Source organism: Gambusia affinis, linkage group LG09 (assembly GCF_019740435.1).
Source record: "Gambusia affinis linkage group LG09, SWU_Gaff_1.0, whole genome shotgun sequence".
NCBI lineage: Eukaryota > Metazoa > Chordata > Actinopteri > Cyprinodontiformes > Poeciliidae > Gambusia > Gambusia affinis.
Window position 1 is genome coordinate 29,356,002 of NC_057876.1, and position 18,750 is coordinate 29,374,751.

At 40.5% G+C, this 18,750-nt stretch overlaps 1 protein-coding gene across 5 annotated transcripts in view; it reads right to left on the reverse strand.

Moving 5' to 3' along the window:
- Positions 1 to 18,750, reverse strand: part of fgfrl1a (fibroblast growth factor receptor like 1a) — a 56,740-nt gene that overhangs the window by 2,936 nt on the left and 35,054 nt on the right. For 3 of the 5 annotated variants that reach the window (XM_044127313.1, XM_044127315.1, XM_044127317.1), the window contains 4 exons: positions 10,093 to 10,170; positions 3,441 to 3,734; positions 416 to 588; positions 165 to 345 (listed from right to left, as the gene is read on the reverse strand). In XM_044127313.1, the coding sequence (XP_043983248.1) occupies positions 165 to 345; positions 416 to 588; positions 3,441 to 3,734; positions 10,093 to 10,170 (726 nt within the window). Of the gene's footprint in view, positions 1 to 164; positions 346 to 415; positions 589 to 3,440; positions 3,735 to 10,092; positions 10,171 to 16,346; positions 16,435 to 18,750 lie in introns of those variants that run through there. The other 2 variants (XM_044127318.1, XM_044127316.1) reach the window with 2 other exon arrangements.

Consider the following 18,750-nt stretch of genomic DNA (forward strand, 5'->3'; position numbering starts at 1 on the left):
CCTTTAAATGACTCAGAATTTACATAAAAAATGATTAAAATCCTTTAAAACTAAGAAAACCTTAAAGTATGAAACTACCAGAGGTCAGAGGTCAGCAGGATGGATGAGTGGACGGATGGGCAAACAGTTCATCCATCCCGCCTCTCTGACCCCTGACCTCTGACCTGGCAGCACGGTGAGGTAGGCGCTCCTGAAGCTGTAGCCCTTGCTGTTGGCTCCCAGGCAGATGTACATGCCGGCGTCGTCCTGCTGGGCCCGGCTGATCAGCAGCTTGTTCAGGTACGACCCGTCGGGTCGGGACCAGACCTCCCCGGTGGGCAGAACCACGAAGCGCTGGTCACCGGCCTGCAGGGGGTGAGGAGGAGGGGTCAGATCCAGAACCAGAGCCCTGTGTGTGCGCGGCGTGACCTCTGACCTCGATGGTGGAGTTGAAGCGGGCCTCGTCTCCGGGTTCGACCCGTTTCAGCCACTGGATGACCGGCTTCACGTCGCTGCGGACCTTACACTGGAAGGACGTGGTTCCGCCGTAATCCACGGTGGTGTTGACCGGGTGGGTTCCGGTCAGAACCGGCTTGGAGATGGTCCGCTCTGGAGACACACCGAGACCGTTAGCAACACCACCGGGCTTTGACTATTTACCAGTAATATAATGGTTATGACATAATCATATTCTCAGAGATCATTAAACTTTAAATTCTAATAAATATTTAACACTGGAAGCAGAAGACATTTTAGATATCTAAAAATAAATAAACAAAAAACAGAAACAACAAATATAATGACTTATTTTGTCTCTTTCATCAAAAGGTTACATTGAGACCAAAACATCAGTTTTTGGTAGAAAACTTTACACCTTTCTTTATTTTTAATCAGTTTTAATTTTGGAAACTTGAAAATGCTGCTGTGCAAGTTACCTAGCAACAGGCTGTTGCTAGGTAACCGAAGAGAGAGTAGGGGGGTCAAAACTGCCTGTTACCTGGCAGGTTGTTGCTAGGCAACCATATAATCTGTGAGTTAGTTAATGCTACCAGCTAGCTTAGCTCACACTGAGAGGTTGAGCTGCTAAAGTGTTTCCTCTGCCTACATCTCCCAGAATCCTGTGCAGTTCTGGATTGAAGTTCAGTGAAAATTCTATACACTGAATATTGAATATTCTATCAATCCTATTACTTATTGATAAACAAAACAAGGCTGACTGAGGAGGACAACAAAAACAGGATTAAAAATGATAAACTACTAAAACCTTATTCATCATGACTCTTTGTTCTTTGGTGTGAGCCATTTTGGCCATTACTGTTAAAGATTCAAATAAAACGACTCAGATGGAAAACTAAGGTTGTTTCCTTCTTGATGGTCCAGTAGAACAGGTTCTATTAGAACCAGAACTCCATCATCTGCTCCACTTCGAGCTGCTGTGGTTCTGAGTCAAACCAATCTGTTCCCCTCCTGGCCTGTGGGGGCGCTGCACCAACAACCACTGAAGGAAACCACACAAAAACCCCTGAGAGCAACTTCCTTCTTCACCAGATGGAAACAAGATGGAGGCGTCAGATTTTAGTGTTGGAGGATTTCTCTAAATACCCCAAGCCATTTCTGCTATTAGCGCTAAGCCAATGCTAGCATTTGTTTTGGTAGTATTTATGCAGAATGCCCTGCACTGTAGTCCTCCTGGAGTTGGGCTAAAGCGGACTGGACTCGAATTAAAATGGACTGGAGTCGAATTAAAGCGGACCGGAGTAGTGTTGAAGCGGACCGGAGTCGGGTTGAAGCGGACCGGAGTCGGGTTGAAGCGGACCGGAGTCGGGTTGAAGTGGACTGGACTTGGGTTGAAGTGGACTGGAGTCGGGTTGAAGTGGACTGGAGTCGGGTTGAAGTGAACCGGAGTTGTGTTGAAGCGGACCGGAGTCGGGTTGAAGTGGACTGGACTTGGGTTGAAGTGGACTGGAGTCGGGTTGAAGTGGACTGGAGTCGGGTTGAAGTGGACTGGAGTTGGGTTGAAGTGGACTGGAGTCGAGTTAAAACGGACCGGAGTCGGGTCCGTTTTATGCTGTCTTAATGCCGACTCCACTTGCAGAAAGTTTCTCTTGTTTTTTTTCTCGATCTGGTGGAAGTTCTGGTTCATGACAGACGGCCGTCTGAAGGACGAAATGTCTCATCTGACATCAGCAAGCAGCCGATTGATTTATGTCCTCTTTATTGTGTGTGTGTGTGAGGAAGCCTACAGCTGTAGTGTAATGCAGAGCAGATGCTCGAAGTGAAGCGAAAGTCTCAACAGAGCTGTAACCTTTGGTTTGACACAGACACACGTTGAGCGGACTGAGCGACGGTAAATCATCGCCGGCTCCTGCAGCCGTCCAACAAAAGCTAATGCATCAACGAGCTCGACTCATCGCCTTCACTGAGAACATTACAACACAACCTTTTTTAGACAAACCTCTGCAGAGCATTCCAACCAACACTGGAAGAAAAACACATTTAAAACCTCCTGTCCTCTGCTTTAACAAAAACCATTTGTTAAATTTCCATTTAACAAAAACGGCTCAAAGAAACATTCACTATCATGGGAAAGTATTCACGCCTCTTGATCTTCTCTGACGTAAAAACCCATTAAACTTTATGTAACTAATTATTTGGACTTTGAATTCAGGTCAGCTGTATGATGGAATATTGACAACAGGCAACAATTTTTAGATTTTTCACGAGAATAAAGGAAGAGCAGGAGCTTTTAAAGAGACAGAGGCCCAATTTAAAGGTGGATTCAAGTAATATTGATATAAAAAGTGACAACTGAAGGAAGCATGACTGGACCCGTCATGGTAAAAGACGTTTCTGGACAATTAATTGTCCCAGAAGTTATTGCGATAAATGATAATATTGTTGGTTTGAGAACATTTTGCAGTCATATAGTGGAAATGGTATTATAAAGCAAGAAGATCAATAAACTTAAATTCTATTGAATATTTAAGACCATTTAAATACCCAAAATAATTAAACAAAATAACTGAAACAACAAATAAAATGAATTCTGAAGTTTCTGTAAACAAAATTATCCTTAAAAAATGTTTAGTGGAGACCAAAACACCAGACTGTGGATTTTTATCATCCAGTTTTTGGAAGAAAGAGAAAAATGATAAATCATGCAAATATAAATAATTAGGCTGGTTTCAATTCATCATTAATTGATTTATTGCTTATTGCAGCAGGACTAATTCAGCCGTCTCCACAGCAGGAAATGACGTGATCGAAACAAATTCAGGATCTGATTATGATGCAAAACGTTTCTGATACTAGTTTTATGTCTCGTTATAGCAAGAAAGTTTCTTTTTAAAACATGAAACTGTTGCAATGAGACACAAACCCCGATAAAATAACAAATGTTAGCGTTAGCATGACCTCTAATGACTCTGGCCCGCCCCTTTAACTGTGAGCGCCGGACTTACGTATGACCTCCACCTTGTAGGTGGCGTTGATCTGTCCGGCGCGGTTGGAGACGTGGCAGGTGTACTTCCCGCTGTGCTCCGGCGCCAGGTTCTTCAGGCTCAGCGTCCATCTCTTCTTCTTCTTCTCTCCGCCGGCGCCGCCGTCCTCCTCCGCCAGCGGCTTGCTGTCCTTCAGCCACACGATGTCCGGGTGCGGGTTTCCGCTCGCCGTGCACTTCAGCCGCACCGAGCTGCCCACCGGCCGCTCGATGACGCGCCGCCTCATCTTCGCCGGCTCGGTGAAACGAGGACGGACTGCAGACAAAACGAGACAAGAGGACAAATTTTAACCTCACAGTAGGGAAGAGCGGCTTAATCAATACATCTGCTACATTTAAAATCAATTCTCAAATCCATATCAATACTTTCAACACTTCAGTCATTTGAAATGATGTATCTAAGCAAAATAATGTCAAATTATAGAGATTTTTCCAAAACAAGACAGGCTGAAGGGAACTACTTTTTCTTCCGCCTGGTAAAGTGAGTAATGGCGCTCATGCCGCTGCTCGCGTTTCCATTCACCATAAAACTGCAGAAAGTGGAAATACAAAATAAATTTGCTTAATGGATACACACCGATTTAAAAAAAACTCACTAACATTTTTGAGGGTGAGGCTCTTTTCTTTTTCAGCTGAACTGCATCAACAACGGGATGTTACTGCTGGCAGAAATGACAAAGAAGACGGCAGGAAGTAGCTGGAGGATGATTTTAATGACTTATTGAGTGAACAGATATATTCAAACACCGCAGCTGCAAAATTAATTTTGTTTTACATGAACAGAAAATCAAAGTTTTGCAAACATTTGTAAATCAAATGCAGATGCAGAAAAAGTCACAATTTCATTTTACTGTAAGTCTTAATAATTCAACATTCCAGTAGATTATTACTTTATTGATTTTCTTTGTTTTTTAGTTTGCATAGCATTTTGTCAGATTTCGTATGATTGTTTGTTGTTAACTTACTCTGGCTGTAAAATGAAAATGCTACAGTGATTTGTTCTTTATGAAGCCATCATTTGAATTACAACATTATTTTAGTTATTTAAAAAGCACATTTGGTGTTTTTGCACAAAGCATCGGATTGATATCGCTTGAATGTTACCCCATATTGGATCGGAAAGGAAGTTGGTGGAATGTCACTACATCGCAGATTTCATCCAAACTAATAACTCTGTCAGCAAACAGACATGGAAGAAGAACAACGGGTTGGTTTCCAGCTGCAGAAGCTGCTGCAACTGGGAGGAAAAACGTCCATCAGTCAGATTTTCTGACTCCTCGTCTTGTTTTCTTTGGAGCTTTTGTTTCTGCAGCTGCTGCGATCAGAAACTCATTTTCCGCTCTGGAAGAGCCGCTGCTGTTGCGTGAGCTCGTCTTTGTGCGCCGATTTGAAGTTAATTTCAATCCGAGTCCAAAAACATCAGCAGACATCGCTGGAGTCAAAAAGGGTTCGGTTGCATCATCCTGACGCGTGACTCCATGAAAATATGACAACATGACAAATGAATTACTGACGGCATCAAACCATCGAGATGTTAGGATGAAATGATGCAACGAAGGACGAGAGACCGGCGAGACTTCCTCTGACAAACACCATGAAGAGAGAGAGAGGCGGGAGGAAAAGGAATAAAATAATTTATAAAACAGGAGAAAAAACAAAAATCAATCAATTGAACAAATAAAGAAAAAGGAACATTTAAAAAGAAGGGAAAAATTTAAGGAAAAAGAAAAATGGAGAAAACTAAATATATTAAGTAAAATTTAAAAAGAAATGTATTCTTTTATTAAAATTTTTCTAATTTCAATAAAAAAATGAGAAAAAATTAATAAAAACAGAATTTAAAGAAGAAAGTAAAGGAATAAGATAAAGAAATAAAATAGAAATGAAGAAAAAAAGCAAAATGAAAGAAATTAGGAAAAAAGTGGAAAAAAATATAAAAAGAAAAATGAGGTTAAAAAGAAAATTAAAAAATCAAAAAAGGAATACACAGGATATTATTTAAAAAAATAAAAGTAATAGCAATAAAAATGTGAAGACAAAAAAGGAAAGAAAGAAATAAAAACGGTAAAAACACAAAGTGTGGGATCCATCTGCGTTTCCAGAACCAACTTTCACTTCAAACTGAATGAATGTTCATGGTGCTGGTTGTTCCCTACGGAACCTCAAAAGAGCCAAAAATAATGTTCAACGTTTGAAAAAACATTCCTGGGTCAGAAATCTTGAATTCAAAGTCACAGAATCATTTCTCACTTTATCTAACTGACTGTAATTTGCATCATTTAGCTTCAAATAAACATGAATTCGTGCTTTTAAAGCACAGAATGACAAGCTGGGATCGTTTTGTATGTAAATAAAAAGGTGAAACGGTTGAACTGCGACCTGGTCGTATCTGAACCCCAGGATCTGTTGAACACAAAACGTCCTCAGTGAAAAGCCATCAGTAAAACCAGATCAAAGCGGAAAACGATCCAGTAGGCCGGGAGGAGAGGAAATCACTCACAGGAGCGCTTGATTTTATGGCCCTCACGTCCCAACCGCAGCAGATAGCCATCGGCCGGGAGAATAAATCAGCACAAACTGCTGCGTCTCTCTCTGCAGACGCTGCTGTTGCTGCAGCACAAGGTAAACAAACCCGGACAAGAGTTATGTGACGGAGATTACTCAGCGGAGTTCGGCCTCCGACGAGCGACTCGGAACCGGGCAGGACGACAAAGCAAACATGCAGGGAGGGCTTTTAAGTTTCGCCTTTGTCTGGGAAAAGCTACTGGAGCAGAACTGAACTGTGACCAGCCTGAGTCAATAAATCCTGCAGAACCAGAGGAAGAGATGCAAGACTCTAGTGAAAACTGGAAATTACTGCAGAGAGAGGGAGAAATAATAAACCAAGGAAACAAACAACTTCAGGAAAAACATGAATAAAGTTCATTTTGAGGGTAAAACACATTTAAATCCAAACACAGAAGAAAAAGACTGAAAAAAACAATAAAATGTAAAATGTGAAGGTGATGAGAAACAGAGAGAGGCAAGGTGAGAGGCAGAGCGAGCCAAAGGGCAGCTTGTCCTGGGGCTCAGGGGTCACTTCAACGGCACACATCACAGGATAAAAATACTGCTGCCCCCTACTGGCTGGGGGGAGTGCGGGCGAGAGAGAAAGAGAGACAGAGAGAGAAAAAGAAAGAGAGAGAGTCTCCTGAAGTTCAGCTTTCACTCCACACAATAACACGACCAGCACTTAAATTTTAAAATGCAATTAAACACATTTTAGGGTTGGAAAGATGAATAGGATGAATAGGAAAATTTCAGATTTTTTTCACACCAGATTCAATTTCTGATTGTAACTGATTTTTTTTAATTTTTTTATTGTCAATGAAATATTTTCAAATCGTTTTATTTCAGAAAGGATCTCCTCTGAGGTTTACAAGAGAATATCAGGGTCAGGCTATGAGAATCTTGTTAAATTATGAGAAAATAGTCGTAAAATGGTCAGAATAAAGACGCATTTTAACCAAAACAACATCCTAAAAGAAAAAAGTTGTTTTAATGGGAAAGAAGCTTTGAGTTGATGTGAGCAGCTCAGGCTTTGAAATGAAAATTGTTTGCATGATTGTTTCAAACTCCTGCTACTGATAACCCTCAAGATCCATGGCCTAGTCAAAGTCCAGATGAGAATCTCAGATGCTCTCCATCCAACCTGGGTCTGAAATGTTGTGCAAAGAAAAATCTAAACCTATTGGAGGTTTGTCTAGTCAAAGTCCAGACTGGGAACAACCAACGGTTCAGTTTTATCCAGAGTGAACGGTTTGTGGCTCTTGGTTTTATTTTTCGGTTTGTTGAAACATCCGCGCCGCTCCAAGTTTTCCTGCTGGACGCAGACGACCTCAGGCTGCTCCGCGGTCCAAACGGGCCCGGCGGACGGTTTGACGGTTCCTTAGAGAGCCGCTGTCAGCCACGAAACACGGAGGAACGAAACCTGAAGCTGTTTTAGAAAAGCAGGAAGCTATAAAGCAAGTCGGTGCAGAAAGACTGCTGGGTTTCCTGGATGTGAGCTCATTTCAGAGGAAAAAAACCCAGGAGGACAGAAACTATTCAGAGCGTCTCCAGGGGGAAGGCCAGGCTGGAACACATCACTGACGGACGAGAACATGCTGGGATGGAGAAGAGGTCCGAGACCCAGCAGAGTTTCTGACAGAGCCAGGCAGCAAGAAGTCCGATCTCTGCTGCAGAACCCATAAATAATCCTCAAAATCTGCAGAATGAAGCAATTAAATTAAATCACAGAGGAGCTGATGGAGATGCATCTGTTAGATGGAAGATATTCCTAATCAAGTATTCAGCTGATTTTTCCTGACGATTAATCGATTATTCTCATGAATAATCAATTATTCTGATGATTAATCATCAAAAGAATAGATCATATAGAATGCCACTTTCTGCACTTAAGCTTATTTTGTACAACGTTAGAACAACATTGTACAAAATAATAAAGCAACTAAATAACAAAAAAGATGCAAATAAATTACTCCATTCATTTTTTTTAAATAAAAACTTAAATTCCTTCAGTGAATGCAAAATATGGGGCTGCACAGTGGCGCAGTTGGTAGAGCTGTTGCCTTGCAGCAAGAAGGTCCTGGGTTCGATTCCCGGCCCGGGGTCTTTCTGCATGGAGTTTGCATGTTCTCCCTGTGCATGCGTGGGTTCTCTCCGGGTTCTCCGGCTTCCTCCCACAGTCCAAAAACATGACTGTCAGGTTAATTGGTTTCTCTAAATTCTCCCTAGGTGTGAGTGTGTGTGTGGTTGTTTGTCCTGTCTGTTTTCTGTGTTGCCCTGCGACAGACTGGCGACCTGTCCAGGGTGACCCCGCCTCTCGCCCGGGACGCAGCTGGAGAGGAACCAGCAACCCTCCCGACCCCATTAGGGAACAAGGGTGTAAAGAAAATGGATATATGGAATGCAAAATATTTGTAGCATAAAATGCATCTGCAGCTAAAAAATAATGACCTGATGCTGCTGCACTTTACATCAATACAACGGGTAAATAATTGGATGCAAAAGTTGCTCAACAGATTTTTTTCACTGAATTTGTACCAGGAACACACACACACACACGCACACACACACCCACACACACACACACACACACACACACACACACATATATATATATATTGTGTTGACTCAAAAATGTGTGTGTACCACATTTTTGAGTCAATTAACTCTTAATCAATTCTGATTATTTTTTTATATATTTTTCATATGTTTTAAAAAAAACGATTAATTGTTCTTAATCCGATTAATCGTTTCACAGATTTACATTTCCTCGTTTCATTTTGCATCTAAAGGTAATGTGAAGTAAGCGAAGGTTTCATGTTTCAGTCAGGAAGGAACCGTGACGTTATTCCCAACGCTGCAGGAAAAGATCCAGACTCCAGCCCAACAGAACCTGGACCTCGGCGCTCCAGTTAGAAGTGATTCCTGTGTTAATAGGAGCTGAGAGCTTATGTAAGCCTGGGTTCCTCCAGGTAGCTGCAGAGAGAAAGTTGGCTCTGGTTCTGTTCCTGTTGGACCTTCAGCTACGGCATCATCCATCAGGAGGAGAGCGTCAGCTGGAGACGCTCCAAAACCTCAACCTGAGCCCAGAGGTTACAGCGAACTGAAACTAAATCCCCAAACGGAGCAAAATGTTTTAACCGAAGGAAAGAAAGAGACTAACTGGACGTTTATGAAACTAAAACATACTGACTTTATGGATAATGTCCTTCATTTCTGAGTCTATTTATTAGCCTTTCGAACTGATGTGTTGAAAATAAAACAGTAAAAGTCAGAATAAAACCCCAGAATCAGCCAGTTGGCCAAGAAATATTAAATACAATTTTTCAAAATGAGTATCTTCTGTTTGACCAATCGATGGAAACATGATCACAATTCGCTGACCTTTATCAATTCTGCACCTAAAATGAACCAAACTATGAAAAAACTAAAAACTGAAACTACACTCAAAAACTTACAACATGACTTTATTTTGTTAATGGAAAGTAAAAAAGAAATTTATGACTTTTAACTAAAATAACATTAATAAATTAACCCAAATCACTTTGGATTAAAAAGTTACTTTATGTTAGTCTGACAATTTCTGAACTTACTTTGCTTTTTTATTCAACATAAACAATTTTTTTTACTTTAACAGCTAAAATTTGCCTTAAATCAGCTAATAAACTTCTTAAATCAACGTGATTTTTTCTAGTTTACTAAATTTGAATTTGTCAAAAGATTCCGTACAAATTAATTAAATAGGTCTAATGTAACTTTATTGTCTTTATTTAACACCAAAAAATATTTAACTAATAAAAACTAGCAAACGCACTGTAAAAACTAATTAAAACAAACTGAATTAACAAAAGTCACAACAAATCAAAACTAAACAAGAATTAAAAACTCAAAACTATTAGAATCTGCAGAGTCAGCAGAGAAAGTCCAATAATTTATTACTTTGATCAGTTTTGAAGTTTTTGTGCAAAACTTAACATTTCCTCAGACTCAGAATCCCGATGCTGTCAATATGAATATGAGTTTTTACAATGTTCCTACATTAATATGAATAATTAATGAGTTTTTACCCGGTTTCCCAGCCAGGTCTGGGGGCTGCATGGAGCCGCCGGCAGGTTTGCCTTCTCCGTTCCTCAAACTGGAGTCATCTGGTGGCAGAAAGACAGAAGCGACTAAATATTCTCTAATTTTTAACTTTCATACGGTAAAATCCACATAAAATTAAACAAAATGCAAAAAAATTTGCTTTATTTATGCCAAACCAAAAAACTAAACTGCTAAAAGCATAAAAAATTAGCAGTGCTAACACTAACCATTAAGTCCCCTTCCAGTAACATCGGAAAATTTTATTGGCTTGAAAGAATCAAATCAGCAGCCATCTTGACAAATGTGATCTTTGAAAGCTGCATTTTTATTGGTTCAACCAAAGAAATTCTCATTTGGATCAGAAATCTTGTTACATCATCGGCTGTGTTTAAAAAGCAGAAGATTTGGAGGAGAGGGGAGCTCAGCTGTAGGGTCAGGTGAGGTCAAGTCAGGTCAGGTCAGGTACTTCTCTTCTGACCTTTAAACCAGATCAAACCTCCTGCAGCGTTTCTGTGATGAAAGCCTTGAAATGAATGCAAAGTGTCCCCACCAACCTTTCACTCGCCACAGGAGCGTTGGGTCTTCTTTCCACTGAATTTTCTCCATTTCAGCTCCAAACAGACATGAAGTGAGCTAATCTGACGTATTGAAGGAGCTCTGTTGGTTCATGAGGACCAATATTAATAGCATCCTGCAGCCTGCATGGCTCCCGTCCTGCCAGCAGGGCCGCTATAAGTTACTGCAGGGCGCGGCGTCACATGAGGGGCTGCATGTGTCCTGCATCGCTCCACTCCGACGTAACTTGAGGTCTCAGCATTCCCGGCACACCGCCATCTTCTCTACCTTTTTTTTCCCTCAGTACCGCCGCACGAACGGAGGAGGGCCGCTGTTTGAAGCCCCGCAGTGTGTGTGTGTGTGTGTGTGTGTGTGTGAGTGCGTTTGTTTCTACTACCTCGTGGGGACCATCGTCCAGACATATACCACGCTGTGGGGACCCACTGCTCCTTGTGGGACCAAAGCCTGGACCCACAAGGGGAAATGCTGTTTTTGGGTCAGGGGTCAGATTTAGGAGTGAATTGAGTTTTGGTTAGGGTTAGGATAAGGGTTAGGCTGTAGAAATGAAATCCCCTCTAGCGAACCCCTCCCCTCAGGATCGACTGTAAACCAGATCAGCCAGAGATCCTCCACACAGAGAAGAAAATGATTCAGATTACAGAGAAAACAGCAAAAATGATGACAATGTAAAAGTTTAATAATAAGATGCCAATGGATGAACGGTTGGACTTCAACATGTCTTCCAGCTCTGCTGACTCTTCCCAAAGGTTTGGTTGTTGGGATAAAACCTGACAGTTGGGTTTGAGGCTCAGCTTCACAGAGCAGAGATTTCTTCCTCCTCCCAGCTGTTTTTAATAAATTTCTCATAAACTCTCAGTAATAGCATCCACATTCATTAATACAACAAATGGTTGCTGGTTTTGCTTCAGCGAGAATTCGGAACAAACTCCAGAAATCTCTAAGTTGAGACGTTTCCGGGTGTTGGCAGCACGGCTTGCCCGGCTCCAAGTTCAGTTTGTGGCGTTTAGCTCCAGATTTTAACGCTTTGTTGGGGCTTTCCATCTTTCTCGGTTTCTGCCTCGTTCTAGCGTCCTTCGCCTTCCTCTCTCCTAACCGGCTTTCCGGCTCACAGATTCACGGCCACATGTGGAAGGCAGCGTGTTTGTGTAACCTCTTCTTATATTTGCTTTCAGGTCTGCAGAGAGAAGCCAGAAATACGAGTCCCAGCTGTCCCGTTCATAGGAGTCCGTTTGGATCCAAAGAGGCTCCGGTTCCTCCAAGGTTTAACACAGACACACAAGATATACATGACTGCGGCTGAAAAAGATGCACAAGTTTTTACCGGGATCAGAACCAGATCTGTGCGCAGTTCTGTCACTGTCACAAATATTTCTGGACGATAAATCATCCCAGAGGTTACAGCAATAAACGATGATATTGTTGTTTTGGGGCTGTTTTTAAGTAACAATAATGTGAGATTCTCAAAGATGAATAGAGCCCCTGCAGTGAGAGGCCAAACCTTCAGCTTCCTGCTGGAGGGCAAAAAACTGCTAACTGACAATAACTAGCATTGGTGTTGTCAACGTGTCAACATAACTTATTAAAGCTTAAATTCACATGCGATATATAAAAGAAAAAGGGACACAGTGCTTTGCTACTAATTGACAACAGTAAGACAACTAGATGACAAGGTCAAGAAAAAATAGTGAGGGTGAGGGAAGTAGCGCAGGTACGCTAGCTTGACTTTGACAACTGTAACATGTAGATGTGATGTCAAATTTGATGTGTTTCAGTTGAGCAAAAAAATGAAAAAAGGCGACCTAAACAATTCTGACATATCATCAATGTCAGTGTTTAAATGAGCTGATTGACCGCCAGTGTTAGATTAGCTAGTAGCACTGGTAGCTAATGTACCACAGTGATCACTTATTAATAATCCCAAAATAAACATCCAGCCTGAAAACATAAAACTGTATGAATGGATTGAATGTTCTGCTCTGAATCCTGAAATAGTGCCATTGTTGTTGCTATGGCAACGAGTCTGCATAGCCGCATGTGCACATCCACGAAATTTCCATGCAACATGTCTAAAAACTTTAAATTATAACTAACATTTGTCACAGGAAGTGGAAGACATTTTAAATATTCAAAATAAAACAAAACAACAAATGAAATAAATTCTAAAGTCTCAGTAATTGAAAAAGGCCAGTTGAGACCAAAACGTGGCCTGGAAGCTTTTAAAATATTGTTTACATGCAGATTTAGCGCCTGGCTCCCTCTGATGCAGAATTATGACGCACGTTTCACGTAAATGACGTGAATGTCGGACTAACTGCAACGCTTTTAAAAATTTTGAATACGATTTGGTCTGACTTATGGACGAGAAGCAGATCGGCTGTTTGGGGGTGAAAAGATCAGAACTTGGTTGATCTTGCTGTGAAAAAGTCAGATTCGTGTCGCATTCACCTTTTTTGTGAATGTAGCCAAAGATCTGTTCAAGGCTATTTAAGGTTTTTTCAGTTTAAAGGAAACTTTAACAACGATGATAAAAACCAAACCTGATTGGACGTTTGATCAACCCCAACCACCAATCAGCTTCTTCCCTGTTCATTCAGGCTTTAAAAGTTTCTTTTTCATCAACAGAGACTTGACTCATGCTGGTTTTTATTTTGGGGTAAAAATTGGTCCAGGTTTGATGAACCGCTGACGTTTGGGGAGAATAAAGCGTTAAAACCTGAACTCCTGCAGCAGAGAGGCAGATCGCTCCTCTGGAAGCCATCCTCCAGCCTGACCAGCAGAGTAAACACCATTTGTCCTTCAGCAGCGGCTCGGCCTGTCAGAGCAGCGACCCCCCACCAGAACACACACTATCATTATAACTCCATCATCCAATTACAGCGTAGAAACAATGAAAGCCGTTCTGTGTGGTTTCTGTTATTGTGGGATCTGGAAAGATCCAGAATGTTTCTGCGCTGCAGGGCGACGCGGCGTTTCCTGCTTTCCTCCCCGAGTCCGTTCAGCAAGGCTTGGATCATCACACACAGCGCGGCGGTCATAAACGGCCAGCAGCTCCGGCTACGGCTGGACAATATGGCTGAAAAACTTATCACTACTGCCATGTTTTATATCAGTGCATATTGATAATTATTGATTCAGGGCTTTTTATATCTTTCTCTTCACGGTGTTGTTTTTTATATTTAATTTTAAAAAGTTATCAGGCTCTTTTCCAAAACCTGAAACTGCTACTGTGCAAGCTACTCAACAAGTCGTTGCTAGGTTACCAAAATTAGAGAGGAACTTGAAACTCCTTGTTACTCAGCAGGTTGTTGCTAGGCAACCGAGGCATTAGTGAGTCAGTTGATGCTACCAGCTAGCTTACCTCACATTGATCGTTTTTCCTCTGCCTACATCTCCCAGAATGCTGTGCGGTTCTGGCTCGGGCTTCACTGAATATTCCATATATTGAATATCCTATGAGACACACTACCTATTGATACGGGTCACGTGATTATTGCAGTATATATCGTTATTGATTTATTTTCCAGCCGTAGCTCCACCAAACTGCTAAGCTCAGATATGAAGATAAATCAGTTGGTTTCTTGTTATGTCTATGTGCTGTAGATCTATGAGAACGCCCTCTTTTTGGAACTTGCTTAAAGACACTGGGACTGAATGAAATGATCTCATTTGATGCTTTTACATCCAAACTAAAAGCTCTTGAGGCAAATTCAATGACACCTACTTGTTTTTGTAGCTTAACATTTTCTTTTAACTGTGTATTTTCTGTGTTGTGTTTTGTTGCTGCCTGTTGGCCAGGACCCCCTCAGAGAAAAGGCTTTTAATCTGAGCCACTTTTTATCCTGGTGAAATAAAGGTTAAAATAAAAACCCTCAAAACCTGAGCTAGTAAACGTTACAGATATATTCTCATGACCAGAATCAACCGTCGCTTAAAGTTGAAGTTAATTTTACAAAAAGCTGTCTGCAGGTTTTACAGCTCAAATTTAAGACTTTTTCAACTAATTTAAGCTTGAAAACTATAAATATGAAAGATGTTTGAGGATCCTGCTGTATTACAATCAACCTTAGTTGTGGTGAAGCTAAAGCTGCTAACATGGAGATCTGATTTACACAAGAAAGATTTTTAAACTTATTTTGCAGAGTTCTGCCTTAATTTCTGTCTTAACTTGGATTATTCTCAGTTTATTACGTCTGTCTGGGATGTAGAAATTTTCAAAATAAAAGAATCAGCAGAAAGTTTGGATAGTCAGAAAATCAAAAGGGTGAAATTACAGTAAAAGTTGATTAAAAAACTGCTTTAAATATGTTGTTTTCTACGACGGTGTATCAGACGAGTAAACTTACCCCAAAAAACCTCAGATTATTAGTAATCTGATAAATGTTCTTTTTTCTCAAAGATTTCCATGATCAATCTCAAAATTTTTAGTTTTCCAGCTAAATTTTAACTTTTCAAACTCAGAAATATGCAGGTTTTTTTTTTTTTTTAAGAAAATGTTTCGCTAGGAAATTTTTTGATTTTCCAAACTCAAAATCAAATCCATTTCTATAAAATTTCTTAGATTAACCTCAAAGTCTCACAGTTTTTCTAGTAAAGTTTGTACTTTTCCAACTATTTGGAGGAAATTTACTCCTTTGTTTTCCTCCTACATCGACAGTAAAACAAAGAGAAACATTCTCCTTCATCAACATCAGATGTTTCTGGCTTTCCACCTGATAACTGAACATTATGAAGAAGTATTGGGATTTTTTGAAGGAAATCTGGGGTATAAATCCCCCTTAATCTCCAATCCAACAGATTTCCTTTCTGTAAACAATTACACAACATCTAAACAACCTTCTCAATAAAAATGTAAACACCATCTGTTCCCAAACGAGCTCCACATGGAAAAGTTCGCATTCCCTAAAGCCGTCAGATTGTCCGGACCCGTGTTGGAGCGCGGTCCACATCTGGACCCCCGGGTCCCGTGGGCCGGCCTCCCGCCCGCCGTATGGAAGCCATTACCGGCCGAGCCGCTGCACAGACCGCCATTAGCAGCGTGAGGGAGAGACGCTGAAAGCGCCGGCGACAGAGAGAAAGAGCGAACAAGTCGGGATGTGACGGCGTTTTTAGAGAGGTCAAGAGGCGGCGGCGGTAAAAACGCGGCGCTGGACTGGAAACAGGGCCAGAGATTTACTAGCGGCGGCCGCCCGGAGCGGCGAGCGCTGCAGGTTTACTGACTGGACGTGTTAAAGAGGCGAGTCAGGCGATGACATCTTCCAGCTCCATTTGAACAGGAATCCGTCACACAGAAACTGTTTCCGAGTGAAAAACGCTCAACCCGCTTTGTGGAACATGTGAGCTCATTAACACGTCTTACACACACACACACAAACACACACACACACACACACACACACACACACACACACCTGTAGCCCCGCCCACCGCCCTGAGGAGCGCCAGGAAAACAACAAGCATTTACGAGGACAACTTTACGATGCTATTTACAAATGTGATTACACGACGTGCCGTTCTGGGCTCCGGCTCTGAAATATGATGAACACACGGCAACGCTCGGCCCGGGGCGCTTCCAGCTTTCCGGCTTATTTGGTCAAGAAAATCGACAGAATGAGCAAATCGCACTCATGCACGCACACACGGTGAATCACATGCGACTGATTACCCAGAGTTCCTCTCTGCGAGAGCTTCAAGGTGCGCTGGGATGGGAAAACAAGACGATGCATCACTTCTCAGTCAGAGAGGATCCAACGCTAAAATTCTCCAAAAGCAGGATTACACTGAAAAATACAGGATTATAATCTGCTGACTGTCAGATTATAACAACTCGAAGTTGACTTAACTGTCTTTAGCAACTATATTAAACTAAGAATAAGTTGAGAAACTAAAACAACATGCTGCCCCAACTTATTTAATTAGGTTTTTATATTATTAATCTTATTTAACATACATTTTTGTAATAGCTGAAAAAGTGATTTTTCAGTAAACACTAATTTGCTAAGCTATAATCTTAGCTCTACTAACACAAAACCACTAAACGCATACAAAAATAAGTTAATGCTAAACACACAGAAGCTAACGCTAAACTGCTAAACGTATAAAATAAAATACCAGAACTTAATTCAAACCACCAAACACAAAAATGAGTGGAAGCTAATAAACCACTAAATATGTAACAAATTAGCAGATGCTAATGCTAAACCATTAAAATGGCTAAAATCAGATAATTTCATACATTTTAATTGATTGAAATGGACAGGCTTGAACAATTATATATTTAAAACTAAGAATTAATCAGCACTGATTATTATTAAGCTTATTTAACCTGGGCTTTTGTCACAGCAGTGAAAGAATATTTCTACGTTAAAGTCAACTCTAAACAATGTTTTTGTTTTCTTTAAGGTTTTATTGGCTCAGTGGAACTTTATTTGATTGACAGGAAAACGGTAATGAGTAGGATTACCGTAATGAGAGGATGAGGAAGACACGCGATGAAGGTCACCAGGCCGGGATTCGAACCTGCGTCGGGACAAAGGCCTCCATGTGTGAGTTGTGCTTCACCTCTTAACAATGTTTGTTCTTTAATTACAAATTATGATAATGAATCTCAAGAAATTCTAAGTTTTATGGACATTATTTTATTCATGTCAGAAAATTTTTCACCAAAAAGAGAAAAACTGATTCATTTCCAATGTTTGAGAATCCATGACTTCAAAGAGACGTTTGAATTTTTCTAAATAAAATACTGAGAAAATTCAACAAATATAACAATAAAGAGACAAATATAATTGTATTAACTCTAATAACTTCTGAAAAGAAAGAAATCATTTCGTTCTTAAACTTTCTAAGGAATAAATCCTGACTTTTCTAAAAGTCTCTTTAAACAGAGGCGACGATATTTAAACAAAACAAATACAAAACCTTCTACTGACATTTAGAAATGTTGAGTTTAGAACAGCTGAATAAAACAGAGCTCTTTGATTTCTGTATGACTAAGTGGCTTAATTAAATCATGCTCTACCCACACCGATTTAAGAAATCCTCAAAAGTCAAATGTTTGATGTGGAAAATCGTCTAAATGTGAAAGTTTTCCCTGAACGGAGCCAACTGCTGTTATTTCCACGTTTCTCCAAAGCAGAGTCATTTCCAAGCAGCTGAATGTTTGGGAAACATATAGGAGCCTTCTTTCAGCCAGCTGACCAGCACTGATCAGCAACAACCAATAAATTCAAGATGGCCGCCAAGGCTGTTGTGGAATAAAAAACTTAGCTAAATTAGACGAATGTGTTTGGTTTGAAATCATAGCCTACATATTTTTGAATTATAGAAATTATATCTATTTTCTTAATTTCTTCTTTTCTGTTTCCGGTGGACCTTTTTCAAGATGGCCGCCATGTCTGTACTGGGGAATGTATGTTTGCACTAAAATCAGCTGCATTTATTGTCAGCTGTGGGAGCAGCTAACCAAAATGTTAAGTTTACTAACCACTATCTCACTAAACAAGAATTGTAGTTCTGCTAATGCTAAGCTAACCACATAGAAAATGAGAGGAAGCTGATGCTAAAACATAAACATATTAGCAGAAGCTAAAGCTAACACACTAAACAAATAGAAAATTAGTGTAAGTTAACATTAAACCACAGAACATAACAAATTAGCAGAAGCTAATGCTAACCATTAACACAACTGTCTCTCTCATCTCCACCTAGCTGACAACTGGTCTGAAACCAGTAAAGTCCAGTGATACCAAATAAATATGATGTGACATTTATTTTCTCCAAGTCATGAAAAATAGGGAACATTTTCTGACAATAACTGGTTTAAAAAAAGGCAGCCATGTTGAAAAATATCTGCCATTCTGAAACTGAATCAAGTCAGATTTGTAGAGTAACCTGCTGCACTGAACAGTTCAGTGTTTTCAACAGAAACAAATCTGCACACGGCTGCAAAAATACAAGCTGTGTGATTGGATAAGCTGAGGGTTTTAACCCATAATCCCGTGTTTTCTCTCCACTCTCAGGAATAAACATGGAGCACTCTTTAGTTCCTGCAGGGCAGAAGAACAGAG